This window comes from Nematostella vectensis, chromosome 14 (assembly GCF_932526225.1).
Source record: "Nematostella vectensis chromosome 14, jaNemVect1.1, whole genome shotgun sequence".
NCBI lineage: Eukaryota > Metazoa > Cnidaria > Anthozoa > Actiniaria > Edwardsiidae > Nematostella > Nematostella vectensis.
Window position 1 is genome coordinate 6,361,676 of NC_064047.1, and position 15,010 is coordinate 6,376,685.

At 41.8% G+C, this 15,010-nt stretch overlaps 1 protein-coding gene across 1 annotated transcript; it reads right to left on the reverse strand.

Moving 5' to 3' along the window:
- Nucleotides 1-1,219: 1,219 nt before the first annotated feature.
- On the reverse strand, nucleotides 1,220-10,579 carry LOC5500053. Its single transcript, XM_032368538.2, has 8 exons — nucleotides 9,926-10,579; nucleotides 7,752-7,901; nucleotides 7,329-7,514; nucleotides 6,377-6,547; nucleotides 5,892-6,131; nucleotides 5,077-5,397; nucleotides 4,185-4,424; nucleotides 1,220-2,198 (listed from the first exon to the last, which is right to left on the reverse strand). The coding sequence occupies exons 1-8, from the start codon at nucleotides 10,287-10,289 to the stop codon at nucleotides 1,885-1,887; spliced, it is 1,986 nt and encodes a 661-aa protein (XP_032224429.1). The 5' UTR covers nucleotides 10,290-10,579; the 3' UTR covers nucleotides 1,220-1,884.
- Between the last annotated feature and the right edge of the window lie 4,431 nt (nucleotides 10,580-15,010).

Sequence of the window (15,010 nt, forward strand, 5' to 3'; positions counted from 1 at the left end):
ACATTCATATGATGGCGATGGGGTCACTTTAAGCAAAACTATCCCGATGTCATATCTATGTTTAAATCTCCTAAGCAAAACATCATATGACAACCAAACTTGGTATGTGTCATGGGATGCGCAACAATATGTTCGTGTGATTTTTGACGTCATCAATGACGTCACTTAAAGCAAAAATTTGCTGACGTCGACAAAATAGAAAATATATATTTCACGAAAGAAACATCGTACGACAACCAGACTTGGTAGGTGTCATGTATGTTTCAAGTGGGGTGCAATGAGATGGTCACGTGACCTCATCAATGAGGTCACTAAAAGTAGAACTGGAAATATAATAATAATATTTAATATTTCTTAAAGCGAAAATATTAGGTGAAAAGATTTGGTCGTTTTGAGCCCTGTACAGGACCCGAAATAATCCCAGGACCCGAAACGATCCCAGGACCCGAAATGATCCCCAAAAGTCCCCCAACTGATCCCGGGACCCGAAACGATCCCCAGGAGTCCCCGAAATTCCCCAAGGAATTGCGGTAATGGACAAAGGGAAAGCAGAAGAAAGCACTTCCAATTCTTAAAGCATAATTAAGGGTTGACATCAAGTCGTTTGTAAAAGGCTTCGAGGGTTTTTTTAACAAACAAAGTTTCCGCGCCGCTAAGAGAGACCGAATCAAGTACATTTCACTTTCCAGGCCGTAGCGAACTGTATACATTGTTTGCCATCGTGCTAAACAAAACAAAACGTTCATTCTAAATAACAAATATTTATATACGTTAAACGTTATTGCTTTTTCCGTATGTAAATGCAGCATTTTGAGTTTTGGGAGTTATAACATAAAAGGGCTCCGTGTGCCGCCTTGTACGTGGAGGATAAATAACTTTAACTTTTTTAGCAGTGGTCCTCTACTGTTGGGGGTTCCTGTGTGTCCTCTGTTGGGGTTCCTGTATGTCCTCTGTTTGGGGTTTCTGTGTGTCCTCTGTTGGGGTTCCTGTGTGTCCTCTTTTGGGGTTCCTCCGTGCTCCTTTCTAGGTGGCCACATGGCTAAGCCATGATGCATAGTCCTAATTGTATTGAGGATTTTTATTACAAAACCTGTGAAAATCCCCAAAACTGTTCTTAACTCTGGTTTACTTGCTTACAGAAAAAGTCCCTCTATCTGCCCGCCGCTATTGGTCAACTGGTTTACTTAGGCCCAAATTAAAAGAAAAACTACCAGCTCCCTTAAAATTATGATTACAGTTTTATTGAAAGACGATAAAAAAAATCTTCATCAAGATCAAAGGTGTAACAATTTCGAGTCTCTAAAAAAAAGATTAGATTAGACTATACATTGGCTATATGTCGCCTAATGATGAACCATGTCAGTGCTGGTCAGCGGGTTGTCGTCGACGATGAGAAATACGACACTCTATAACTATACATTGATATATGCTTATTCAAAATAATAGTTCATCCACACATGCAGTTTAAAGTAATAAAAAGACTCAATTTCCAAAGACTACTTTTCGCTTAAGAAATAATCTCGCGCTTATTAAACACAAAGTGTACGAAAATTAAGTAAGCGAGCGGGAGGTGCGAGATGGTGTGCGATAATCCCGGTCTACAGAAGCTCTGTTATGAACCAGCCATAGAAACATGTCCGTAAGCACTTGAGAGGGACCTGTGATAAGGGCGTGGACAATCCCGGATAATAAGCTTCTGTATTTTTAAAGTCTTCTAGTGATTTCTAACGTGAATTTTAACGTGTATTCTGATAGGCCAGGGGGCCGTGTGTTAATGAAAAACGATGAACGTCCAAACGCTATATGTGTTGGTTTTCCAAGAAATCTTTATCAAACTCTGGCCCTTTCAAAGATTTTGTCTCTTAAAGTTTAATTATTAAAAGTTTAGAAGACTTCGTAGAAAACCTCGATATCACTAAGATAAAAGCTAGTGCTTCCAGCCAGTACATCGCAGCTATCAGACGTACACCACCTGGGTCGATCGTAGGTGTGTGAACTATAAGAGTTGGTGTTTCTATCTGGATAGTTAGTAATATACAAGTCATGACCTCCTCCAAATGTGGGTCCGTAGCCGTAGTTATCATAGATGGCATGTCCATGAGGTGAGTATCTGAGTGGCAGCTTTGCAGGTTTGTATCCGAACGTGTTGTAAATAGTGAACATGAAGGACTTGCTTGATGACTTCCAGCAATTACAGCCTAAACAAAGCAAAACCTTGACATCTTACATTGTGTGACCCGAGTTAAAGATGCATTCCACAACCCACGTCTAAGGGGCGGATCTAGCTTTTCGTTAAAGGGGGGCTTCGGCTTAGTGACAAAGGGGGAAGGGGGTATTTTTTTTGTTACATATGCCTTTCTGGCAGCTCAAAAGGGTGTTTAAGCCCCCTAAACCCTGCTCCTAGATCCGCTCCCCTTCCTCTTTTAAGGGCACTGACTCCCCAATTACTGAAGAGAAGACAATAGGCCATTCCAGCTATAAGTTTGCGCGCGCATAACCATAGAAACCTACCACAACTACCAGAATGCAGCGCGCGCTTTTTTAAGTTTACATCAAACGAAACGCGCGCTGCATGCTGGTAGTTGAGTTAGGTTCCCATGGTGAGTGCGCGCGCATGCTTATAGCTGGAAAGGCCTATTCAGGAAGTTTTGATGCACGCATGGAAGCATTTTATCACTCTGGTTGGTATGAGCAGTCAGCCAGGAGCGGGATAAGCGCGCAACCCTCTTGGCGGTCAAAAAGTGGGTCATTTCTTATAAAGGAATCTTCAAATACTAGGCTTTTTCCATATGATGACTGCGCACCTTCCCTCAGCCAATCCTGGGTACGCTCCTGATAAGCATAGGCGCATATGTTATATGAATTTCATCAGTGCACCGCCCTTGGTGATATTAAAGGTTTTAGATGTTTTTGAGTAAATGTTGAACTAAACATCTCCATGAGCGTGGAAATATCTCTTGACATTTTAGACGTAGGCCAATGGCACTAAGACGAGACAACTGGTTACCGCTAACAGTTGATTTAAAACTTAAGGTAATTCGTAAGTTCTACAACCCAGATTTTTTTTAATCTTGGCATAAACAATATTGAAGTTAAGGGCTTTCAAAAAATGTAATAAAAAAATGGGGGTACCGAACTCGTTTTCACAACAGAGGGGCGTAGATTTGACGCGTTTTTACTGATCGTGCGAGGAAAAATCCCAACCAGGGGCTCATAAGTAGGGGCAATCAACTTCCCCATGTTCTGGTACTATATAGGTGTCACGGCGTTTCCTAGGATCAGGCTATTTTTAGACGCGCGGATTAGCCAACCAGATGCGACCTTTGTGTTGACGTTTTGGCTGAGCTCAACTGCACGCGCAGTCTCACAAAAAGCTATGTTCTCTATTTGGTACTTTGACTTTTGTTGCTCTCTTCTTTAATATGAATTCAATCCTACCTACGACTTTGAATTCTAGCTTGAAATTCCTTTTTGGTAAACGAACAAAACCAACAGATGATGGATAAAAAATATTCTTCCTAACTGCCATTTGCGCGTGCAGCCTCACGTCACTCGCGCGCGACCGACGCCAACGTAACTGATTGGCCCATTCGTGGGCGCGCGTCTCAAAATAGCCTGATCCTCGGAAACGCCGTGACGATTATATAGTACAGATGCTTGCCCCTACTTATGAGCCCCTGTCCCAACTTTTAGTTTTCGAAAAAAGTGCCTATAGTCTTTAGAAAATAAAGTTCTGTTTGTCGAGCTACCAAAATCCGATCTCAACAAATCACATTTAAGAGATCGCACTGAAAGACACTGTTTTCGCCACTATTTATACGGTAAAAAGCGCCATTTTGAAGTATTTAACGGCTTTTAAGAGAAAATAAACAAACTTTTACAACCCAACTTTTTTTCTTCTTTCAGTATATCATTTTTTCCGTATATATTTAAATATTTGAGCAAATAAAAAATGGGGGTAACCGACTTCATTTTTCTGTCAAAGCGATTTTAAGTAGAAAAAGCGCGCCTTTTGCTGTGTTTTCTTGTACAACTGTGGCGCGCGCGCACTTAATACCGGAAAATTCGAACAAACAGCGCGCGCCACTATGCGCAGAAGGGGTGCGCAGTGCAATTCAAGGGAATTACCTTAACAGTTTGACACTGATCGGCAATGACCATTGTAACAAATACGCCTATTTTACCTGTCCAAGACTGGTCCGTGTAACCGCCAAAGATGTAGCTGCTCGTTTTCACTATGGTGACGGTTGGTCCCATGTTGTTGCAATAGCTGTGGAACGTGCTGGCAGCCCATCCATGTGAACCGGCTCTATAGCAAAGTCTCCAGGTACTAGAGGGACTCTGCTGCACTGGCCTTAGTTGGTTGTATAGCCAGTAGGTGTCGCCTCTACTTTCGGTTAAGATGGATGAGGATGTAAGACCTCCTGCAAGATGTCGAGAAATGGGTTTGTTTCTTAGCCTAGATCATTGTATTGATCATTGTATAGCCTAGATCATTGAAGCGTCACAAGAGTATAAAATAACCACATAAGTATAATGCTAATTTTAAGTTTTTAAGGGTTTTAGATACATAAGAAAAATACACATAAAAGAAAAAAATTGCATCAAATGGATTGCACGAAAACTAGATTGTGGCCAACGCTGTATACGTAATGGATTCCGGGTCGCAGATATAATATGCTCATCTCAGATACATAAGAAAAATACATATAAAAGCGAGAAATTGCATCAAATGGATTGCACGAATCGTCAATGCAAAAGCCTTTTTTTCGGTTGAAGGGTGTTTAGGGAGTCAATTCAAGGCCTTATAACGCCGCCACTGGGGACACGCCCCACCCCATATTCTTAAAACTTAAAACACCCCATATTCTTAAAACATAATCTTAAAACGTGGCTGTGCCCCCAATATTTCTCAATGTTTCTGTATCGTGTTCCCCTAATTATTCTAGCCTTCTACTAGTTCTGTCCTTACATAACCTTAAATAAGATAACCCCAATAAGAGCTAGCAGGCTATCGTGCAGTTGCTCATTTGTCAGTGTTTATGAGTAATTTTTTTATTTTTTATTTTTAAATACCTTGGTCAAAGTTTGCATCGTAGAACACCTCGACCCAATCAGGCCGAAACCTTTGACTCCCCACCAGCGTGCCGCACGCTGTTCTATTGTAGCACCCTGGGGGCCGCTCGTACGAATAAGGACTGCTAAATGACCGGCTAGGGTTGTCGAGATCGATCCTCAAATCATGCCCTCCTCCAAAAGTGGGCCCGTAAGAGCTGTCGTCATAGATGGCATACTCGCAGGGGGAGGTTTTTAAAGGAAGCTTTGTTGGCTTGTATCCTTGTGGGCCGTATAATATGAACAGAAACGAATCCCTTGAAGTCTTATATCTCTCCAAGCCTTAAACGGTAAAATAATAGTTTGTTGAAGGAGAAAATACTGTTGCAACAATAATACAATGATTATAATAATGATAATGTTAGTGATGAAGATTATGATGGGGGAGATGGTAATAATAGCGGTAGTAATATCTTGAATATCGGTGCCTGTGAGTGTTGTCGTGCTTGATATTGATCATGCTGATGATTTTCGTGCTTGTGGTGGTGTGGATGAGGATAAATGATTATAATGGTGATGATGTTGTGATGGATGATGGTTGCAATGATGATAATAGTTCATGGGCGGATCCAGGGGTGGTTAAGAAGTTGATTTGTCACCCCCACCCTTTCTTGGAAAATTTCTGAGAGCCTAAAAAATCCTTCAATATTTGCATTCTTCTTTTGATTATACCCCTTTTTAAGTAACTCCCCCTTTTAATCCATCTGTCTGGAATCTTAACAATGCCCAATCTGATAAAGATAAAAATAAGATCGGTATGAGATAGTAACACTTACTCCCCCATGAAACATCCGTGTATCCACCAAATACAAAATCCCCGACGTACACAATGGTTACTGTGGGCCCTCTGCTGTTGCATCCACTGTGAAACATCCGGGCTGACCCTGCGTTATAGTAGCTTTGATAGCACGGTCTCCAGTTTGCCGAAGCGCTGACTTCTGTCTCCACAAGGAACCTATATAGATCCTCTAAGTAATGATCGTCAATCCACGTCAGATTAGAATAAGACTCCAGGCCTTTAAGACACGAAAAGTAAAAAAAAAAACAATTAGCATTAGGTGAAGTTAGGAGCAATGGATTGGGTAACCTTCCTCAGGGATTGGCTTTTAGATACTAGACTAGAATGGATTCTATCCCTGAGTGTACACTGACAAACTCCGTTCCAGGCGAAATAAAAGCTGAATCCTCTTCTACCACGGGGAAAATAAATAAATAAATAAAATAAAAGCATGATTATTGCACAATAGGAAAGAATTATCACCTTGGCATTTGAACGTACGACACGACTTGATCTCGTCACCCTCCCCCTGACAGTCAGCTCCGCCGTAACGAGGAGAGGGCCTGGTGCAGGTACGATTGCGTGACTTGACTCCGCCTCCGCAGGTCTCGTTACACGCGGTCCAGTTGGACCAGGAGGACCAGCCGCCGTTTACTGAGCGATTCAAATTAAGATGCGACATACTCAATAATATATATGCACACTACAGATGACGAATACGAAAATTAAATGCAACATAGTAACAACATTTTTAATGCAGAGCCGTATTAGGCCTCGACAAAATGAGGGGAGGGGAGGGGAGGGCACGGTACAGAAACATCAAAAAATTATGGGGGTACAGCCACGCCCCTACTTGTTATTTCGTTATATATTTTTATAATATTTGGGGAGAGGGGGGGGGGCACGTGCCCCCAGTGCCCCACCCCCTGCTACAGCCCTGAAATGTAATAATAGTAATAAGGGGACCATTGTGTAGTCTTTACAGTTGTTTTTACTCCAATATGATGACTGAAATTAATCGCTTTTGCTTTGACGCAAATGATAAAAATAAACTTTATACATTCAAAACATTATGTTATTTTACTAATTACTGCACGATTGATATGAATGTGTACAATGACATGAAGTGGAGAACCATCCGCTACCATACTCCATATTATGACCTAATTATGCGAGCCTATTCGGGCATGAGCAAATAACTCACGAAATAGTAATAATTGCTACATATAAATTCTAAGAATTACAATTATCCTGCAAGGTAAGTGTACTTTTTGTTCTTTTTTTAGAATATCAAAATGGAAACATAGGAAACACAGTATCGGACAGAACCCGGCAAAATAAGACGTTTCGTCACTCGTCACTTGTGCAAAAGAAAAAAAAACATTTGCGCAAAAACGGTAGCAGGAGATGTGGGGTTGGTGTTGCGCTTCCTTACATTTTGTCGCAGTCGTTTTGCAAGGATGGTTGTTGCAAATTCTTTCCTCTTGGTTATCTCCCCGGCACGCAGGCCGATCTAATCCACGGAAAGGATTCAAGCAGAACCTGGTTCGTGATTGGACACCACCAGAACACGTGACACTGCATGTAGTCCAGTTTGACCAGTTTGACCAGGTATCGTAATCTGCAAGTTTACACACGATAAAAAATAGATAAAGGAAGAATCAAATTAAACAAAGAGTTCTAAAATCTTACCCATTATATCTATTCAGTCTCAATCGCAAGACAGTTAATGGTTGGGGCCTTTTTAATATAATGGCCAATTTTTCGTTTTTGTCCTTTATTCTGAAACAAAACTTTTTGTATGCTTTATGTCCTATGAAGTTCAACGCGTTTCCTAACCTTTACTAACAATGCATACCTGAACAAGATGACGAATAGCACCATGTTTCTTCGTTGTCTTCACCCGAGCAGGTAGATGATTGACAGATGCGAACACGTGATTTGACGCCCCTCCCACAAGGCAGGGCAGAACAGGAAGACCATTTCGTCCATTCGGACCAACCTTGTCCTGAAATAAGTAAACGGAGCAGAACATGACTGTTATATTGCCAATCACGGGTGTCAATCTTAATCCCCTCTCTGAGGGGAAGGGGAGAATTTGGTAACATACGTTTATCATACAGATGGTGGCAATCCAGTCTCTCCTCAACATGATATGGGGTTTTTCGATTTTTGCGCGATATCAAGCTAAAGCTCTTCACATGCACCTTGATGGTGGCTACAGAGGGAAATATGAACGCTAGGTTTTTCAAAATATTTCCTTGAAAGTTAAAAGATGGTAACTTAAGCCTTTTAGCTCGGAACATTCTAAATTTTTGAGAAAAAAAAACAATGTTTAGATCGCGAACATTGGCTAGACAATCCAAGCACGTGAGTGACTGAACAAATCAGAACAATGGCCAAAGGCGAACATATAGACCTAGGTTATAAGCGTAGTATAACTGATGTCGATATCCCCTTCACTGCTATAGCAACAAACTAGAACCCAATTTTTTTTAATCTCAAAGTCAAAATCCAGCTCGTGAGCAACACATTGCCACAGTGGGCGCAATAAAAACTCATCTAAAACGTAACTACCACTTCCACTAGTTTGATGGAAGTGCACTTATTAAAACAAATGAATTTTCATGTGATTGTTGTTTGGTTTGTGGTCTAAAAATTGGGCTTTAAAATATTTAAATTTGACATTGGTAACCGCCTTCTCTAATTAGAAGACAGACGTACAGACTGACTACTTGTCTACTTGTGCGCCCTTTTCCAAACTCAATATTTCTCGCAGAGAATTTCTAAATACTCGGTAAGAAAAACTAACATGTTCGTCGTTTAAGTTTCTCAGAGCTGAAATGGTCGAGTGTCGTACAAAGAACGGCATGGTCGTAAGTCCTTGCTTGTGCCACTAAGGACCGTTTAGTAGAAGTGTTATTGCTTCTTTTCCGCGTAGTCCCGCTCACCCATTCCTGGGCATGCGCCTGTTTTCGCCGTGAACTGTGCTACGAAAAGCTTCGGATAGCTGAATAACGGATGCAAATCATTCATCTTAATAGAAGATAGAAGTGTTTATTTCAAGAATTAGCCTTTGGGTCACATACGCTCACAAATATTCCAATCAAAATGACGTTTCAATTTTGTTTAATGGGTTTTCGATAAAAATTAAATGCCCCGCGTCATAAAGATGTTGTTGTCATGTCTCTTTGCGCAAGAATTCCCTTAATTTGTTTGTTCCAAGATTGAAAGAAAAAACATTGTTTTGATACGCACTGATTTATTACATCTTTGTAGACAAAAATACACATGATTTTGCTCCTTTTCGCGGTTGTCACCGCCGCCTGAATTAGACAAACGTGTGTAAGTTAAGATATTTTTTTATCTAAAACACCCTTTTAGATCAGTGAAACACACGTCTTCCCCGTTGTAGTTGTTGTTTTGTGTGTGTGTTTGTTTGGCGTAGAAATAAAATCATATACATGCACGAGCATGACTTTAAACACAGGAGCTCCCCAGAAACCCAAGGCTTACAGGTAAACCTCAGGCGCGTTCCCATGCAGGATTGGCTGAGGGGGGTGGGGGGGTGCGCAGTCATAAGATTCCTTAATAAGGAATGACCCAAAAGACACCACGCGCACCCCCCTGTGTACGCGCCTGAACTTCAGAAATTTCAAGCGCCGTCACAGAGTGCTCTGGTATGGCAAAAGGCCCCGTGAAAACAGCGCCAACATCGGCCGACATTGCTAGCAAAGTCTCGCCCGACTGACCACAAAACAAAGGGAATAATGGCGAAATACCTTGCAGAAATTTCTAACATTGTGTGTAAACAGCGATAACCTTGTTAAGCCAGCGTCCGCCAGGATCCCACTTGCAATGCTGGCAGCGTTTTGCAGGGCGCTTTCTACAGGGCTGGGAGCTATGTGCTTCAGATCACTTTGTGTCGGCGCACGCATGATAGCATGGTACCCGCAAAGATAATGTGGTTGCACCGATGACTGAGCGGACGTCTGGGTGTATTCTTACTTTGTTATACCTATAGTTCATTACCTGATTTCATGGCTTGAATTTTATGCACGCCATAAAGAGTCGCACCGAGTCCAGACGAGCCGAGCAGAGCAGTCACGGCGACCACACCCACCCCCACCAGCCCCAGGCGCACCCCACAGAGGCCACCACCACGGGACGGCTTGCCCCCAGCCAGGGCGGGACGGATGGTGTCGTCACCCTGAACACCCGAGGGACCGGCACCCTCATCTTGAGTGCCCAAGTCAACAGCTACACTTGCCTCAGCACCGAGTTTGTCAGTAGGCTCTTCAGTCTGTTGATTGGGCGAGTCTGGTGAGTTCACGGGTGAGACTTTGGAGTTTTTTGCTCCTGGCTGGGATGTAGGTTTTGTACCGTCTTTACCCATGCTTCAGTGTTGCTTTAGTGAATGTGTTTTTCTAGTAAACTTGCTGCTTCAGTAAGTTGTTGTTTAAGTAAAGTTTAACCTTCCACTGACACTGCTAGATGACGTCTGGCTCACAATCGATTTATCCACAAATTTAACCGGTAGTAGCAAAACAAAAGGTTAATACCTCTCTAATACTTATTTGCTTTTGGATATCGGTGACAATGTAGGAATTCACGCCAAGGAAGTCGTGACGTTTTCATGATATGTATTTTGCGTTTAAAATGTTCCATGCGAAGGGGGATTGCGCTTGAAAGCTTTCGTGGAATTGAAAAAAAAAATATAGAAAAGCCTATAAATTTGAAGAGATAAAAATATATACAGAGTAACAAGTATTGCCATTGTTTTTGCTAAGACCGTCCCATGCCATTCAGTAGCCAAAAACTTACGGGATTCAAGCGTCGCAGTTTGCGTCTTAACCCCCTAGCCCGAACCGCTGGTTTGCAGGATAAAATTATATTTTTCAGAATTCTTCGTGAAAGCCTTTGAGACTTCATTTGAGAGCAGAGGCGTATTAGCCAGCTTATAAAGATACGCGTCAAATAATAGCAAAATCATAAATAAGGACCCGCGATCGATTTATGCACCCCCCCTTTTGTAACGTGCGCCTGTCCTCGCAGTATTTGCAATCGCTTATTGACTTAAATCGGGCAAAAACAAGGAAGAAAAATGGATCCTAAAAGATGCTGAGTTTTTTTCAGAATGAATTATATTGCCCTGGCGTGCCCATTCGTCAAATGCCGGAAATTACTCGAATAAGGGCTGTGGCGCATATTATATTTTTTTTATATGGTAGGCGAGACGCTGTCTTATCTCTGTTTTATCTTTAGATGAAAACTGTATTTTTTACGTGCAGGGAGTTAAATCCCCCAGAAACGTAACAAAAAAAGCTTTCAGTAATAAAATGTTGTGGCGGCTAGTACTGTCTGTTTTTGTTGCTTTCCTTCTGCCGTACAGTCCCCATTTTCATCGGATTCTCATAAGTCGTGCAGCATGTTAAGGCGAGGCGTTCAATTGAAGGAGGCGCTAACTCGGGGAAAGTGCTTACTCGGGCAGTTTTGGTAAAAAGAAGAAAAGACAATGTGACATTTTAAAAAAAATCCAATTTTTTTTAAAAAAATAAGAAAAAAAGGCTTTTTTAAGAAAAAAAAAACACAGTAGAAGCTCCTTGTGAGCGACAACCCTTTGGAACTGAAAACTGTGGTCGTAAACGTAAAAGTTTTGCCTTTTATCAAGGCGTTAGGATGTAGAATTTGTACTTTAGTGTATTAGAAAGGTGATTCTAAATCACTGACGCAAACTGATTTATCGTCGCGATTTCTATTAACTTGGGGCTTTCGATTAAAAGAAAAACATTTTCCAAACTACTGCCTGTCCATCCTCGGGGAACCAGGGCGTCGCGGAGATCGGGCCCGATTTCCGCGACGCCCTGGTTCCCCGAAGATGCTGCTTGTTTAGAATTATGACACGTCTAAATCTGTGGAAAAGGCAAATTTGACCAGATCTCTCCTACACCGAGAGAACTTAAAAAAGCATTAATATCAATTTTACCCGTCTCACAACCTTTGCTTATTAGAGAATCTATTACGATGTACAAAATATTAATCACAATTTTATTCTACTGACCTTTTTGACACCAGATCTACAATTTGCAACTATAATACTAGCTGTACTTTACCCTATATACCCTGCCTTTTAAGGTGATCACACTCTTTTGCTAACTACCTATAGTAGAGGGGAGACTAGGTGACCCTTACAAAATTTAGGTGTTGCTCGCACTTAATATACCCAATGGAAGGGCTTTTCTTATCGCAGCCTTCCAACGTGCTTTCTTTAATTCCTGCATGACCGGATCCAGACTATTGCAATTGTAGCAAATGCTACGGTCAGATTAAAGGGAGTTGATTTATTTTTCTCACATTTTTTTATCTGATCTTAATTCTGCATCTACGCTACAGTCAGATTTTTTCCTGGATCCGCCCCTGGCTGGTTATGCGGTAAGTTTTGTGTACAGGTTCATATTCAGATTCATATATCCTCTTATTCTATTTTTTTATCCATGCCCCACTCCACTGGCAGCACATTGCGCCTTATATAGCAGCCCAAATAAAACCCCGTGTACTATAAATCCGGAGTAATTCAGCCTATGGCAATCCTTTTCATTTCCTCCCCCTTTTCTCTTTTATATATTTGAGATTTTTTTCAAGGAGCTGTGTAGCGCGCAAGTCTATATCGGCTGATTTTCTATCGCGCAAGCGAGCTCACTAGATTTCTCCTGGCACCCACGGGAATTCTCCTAGCACCCAGGGGATTTTTCATAGCACCCATGGGGTTTCGCCTAGCACCCACGGGAATTCTCCTAGCACCCAGGGGATTTTTCATAGCACCCACGGAAATTCTCCTAGCACAAACGGGATTTCTCATAGCACTCATGAGGTTTCTCCTAGCACCCACGGGATTTTTCATAGCACCAACGGGAATTCTCATAGCACCCACGGGATTTTTCATAGCACCCACGGGAATTCTCCTAGCACTCACGGGATTTTCCATAGCACCCAGGGGAATTCTCCTAGCACCCACGGGATTTCTCATAGCACCCATGAGGTTTCTCCTAGCACCCACGGGATTTTTCATAGCACCAACGGGAATTCTCATGGCACCCACGGGATTTTTCATAGCACCCACGGGAATTCTCATGGCACCCACGGGATTGTTCATAGCACCCACGGGAATTCTCCTAGCACTCACGGGATTTTCCATACCACCCACGGGAATTCTCCAAGCACCTACTGGATTTTTCAAAGCATCCACGGGAATTCTCCTAGCACACACGGGATATTTCATAGCACCCAAGAAATTCTTCCTAGCCCGTTTTTTGCCGACTAGCCCGTAACCCTCTAACGACGAACCCACTAGCGCCTGGTTAAATTTAGCGGAAAATTGTTACCGGGTTGTGAAGGCATGGAGCAATATTGAAGAACATACCAGAAACTGAACCAGCTTGACCAACTGGGTTTTGATATAATTACATATTATTTTTACATGTTAATTAATTATACTTTCAAAATCATCGTATAATTTTATTATATTTTATTTTATTACACAATTCATATTAGCCTGCCGTACATCCCCGTATACGGCGGTCCTCTAAGAAACAAAGCAATACTTTGCGATGGCAAGCTTATCCGATAACGGTATAGTTTGATTAGCTTATCATGTGTTTTTGTTTAGTAGCAAAAATAATTGCTATTGTAATTTATAATGAGCTAAATGCAAATAATATGACTGTGTCTAATATCTAATGTCTTTGCCTGAGGTGTTTTTATAAGTTGTGTTTAGTTCAGGACTTCGTAGAAAACCTCCAAGTCTGAGGGTTTAAAGTAAAATATCCCCGCCAACACGTCACATCGTCCGTCTGATTGGCAGCCCTGGGGAGCAGCGTATGTTCGGGTACTTGTGAAAGAATACATATTATTTCCAGCGTCGTCGCAGATAAATATGTCATAAGCTTTCATAAATGGCATATTGATTTGTTGATCCACCCCTCAGCGGTAGCTTGGCCGGCCTGTACCCGTTCTTGTTATACAAGGTGTAAAGAAAGGCCTTGTTGGACCACCGATGTCTACCGGCGACGAAAACTTTGGGGGAAAATGAAATAAGTTGGAAAATAAGATTCTAAGAAAACAACCCTTATGTAAGTTCCTACTTAGTTAGCATTCGTATTGCAGTTTTGCATTTATAATTTTTTGTCTCTGATACTTACTTGTCCAAGACACGTCGTGTACCCCCCGAACACGTATCGATCCGCGACGCTGACGATGACGACAATTGGCGCTTTTCCGTTACACTTCCGACGGAATATCAGAGCAGCCCAGCCATCTCTTTAAGCAGAATAGCACATCTCCCACCGACTTGTTGGAGTTTGCTGTACTGGCCGCAGGAATCCCAAGAGATCGCGCATATATTTCGGGTCTTTACCATACCTAAGTATGAAGGACTGGCTAAGTTCTGAAATATTCAAGGAATCTTTTTATCTCACTGTTAGGTGTTTGTCCTCTAATAGATACACAGGTGACGTCACAGCGTGCCACGAAGAACAGCAAAAAAAACAAGACACTATTGAATACAGCTCTCCCCCTATTTCAACTTGACAAGTCCCACACAATCAAGTCAATCTCAACTTTCACTCTTCAAGATACCATGGCGAAACGATTCAATGCAATGTCGCCAGCCATTAGTCTAAGCGCCAAATATATTTTGTCACTATTCGTTGTTATGTAATTTTTGTTTTTTGTGGTAAAAAATTATTCTGCTTTATAAAAAAAACGGAAAAATTATGAAAGCAGAGTCACCTAGTAACACGTTTTGCATCTTGTCGATACCCTGATTATTATTTTGATAGAGAATCCAAACAATCCATCCCTGGGAACTCTTTTCCTTTCTAATAATACCATTCAGATTTTCAATTGTGATATTATTTTTTGAAGATAAAGGTATGGTACTAAAGCGAATCCGACCCACTGGAATATCACGTGCACCATAACCATGTTACTAACCCCATTTTGATTTTGCATCACATAACACTTCCGTCGGGTTACACTTGTAGCTGCCCGCCAGTACTGCGCATGCTCTATTGCTGCATCCGTCTGGAAGCTGGCACGTGAGGGATCGCGTGTAGGAAG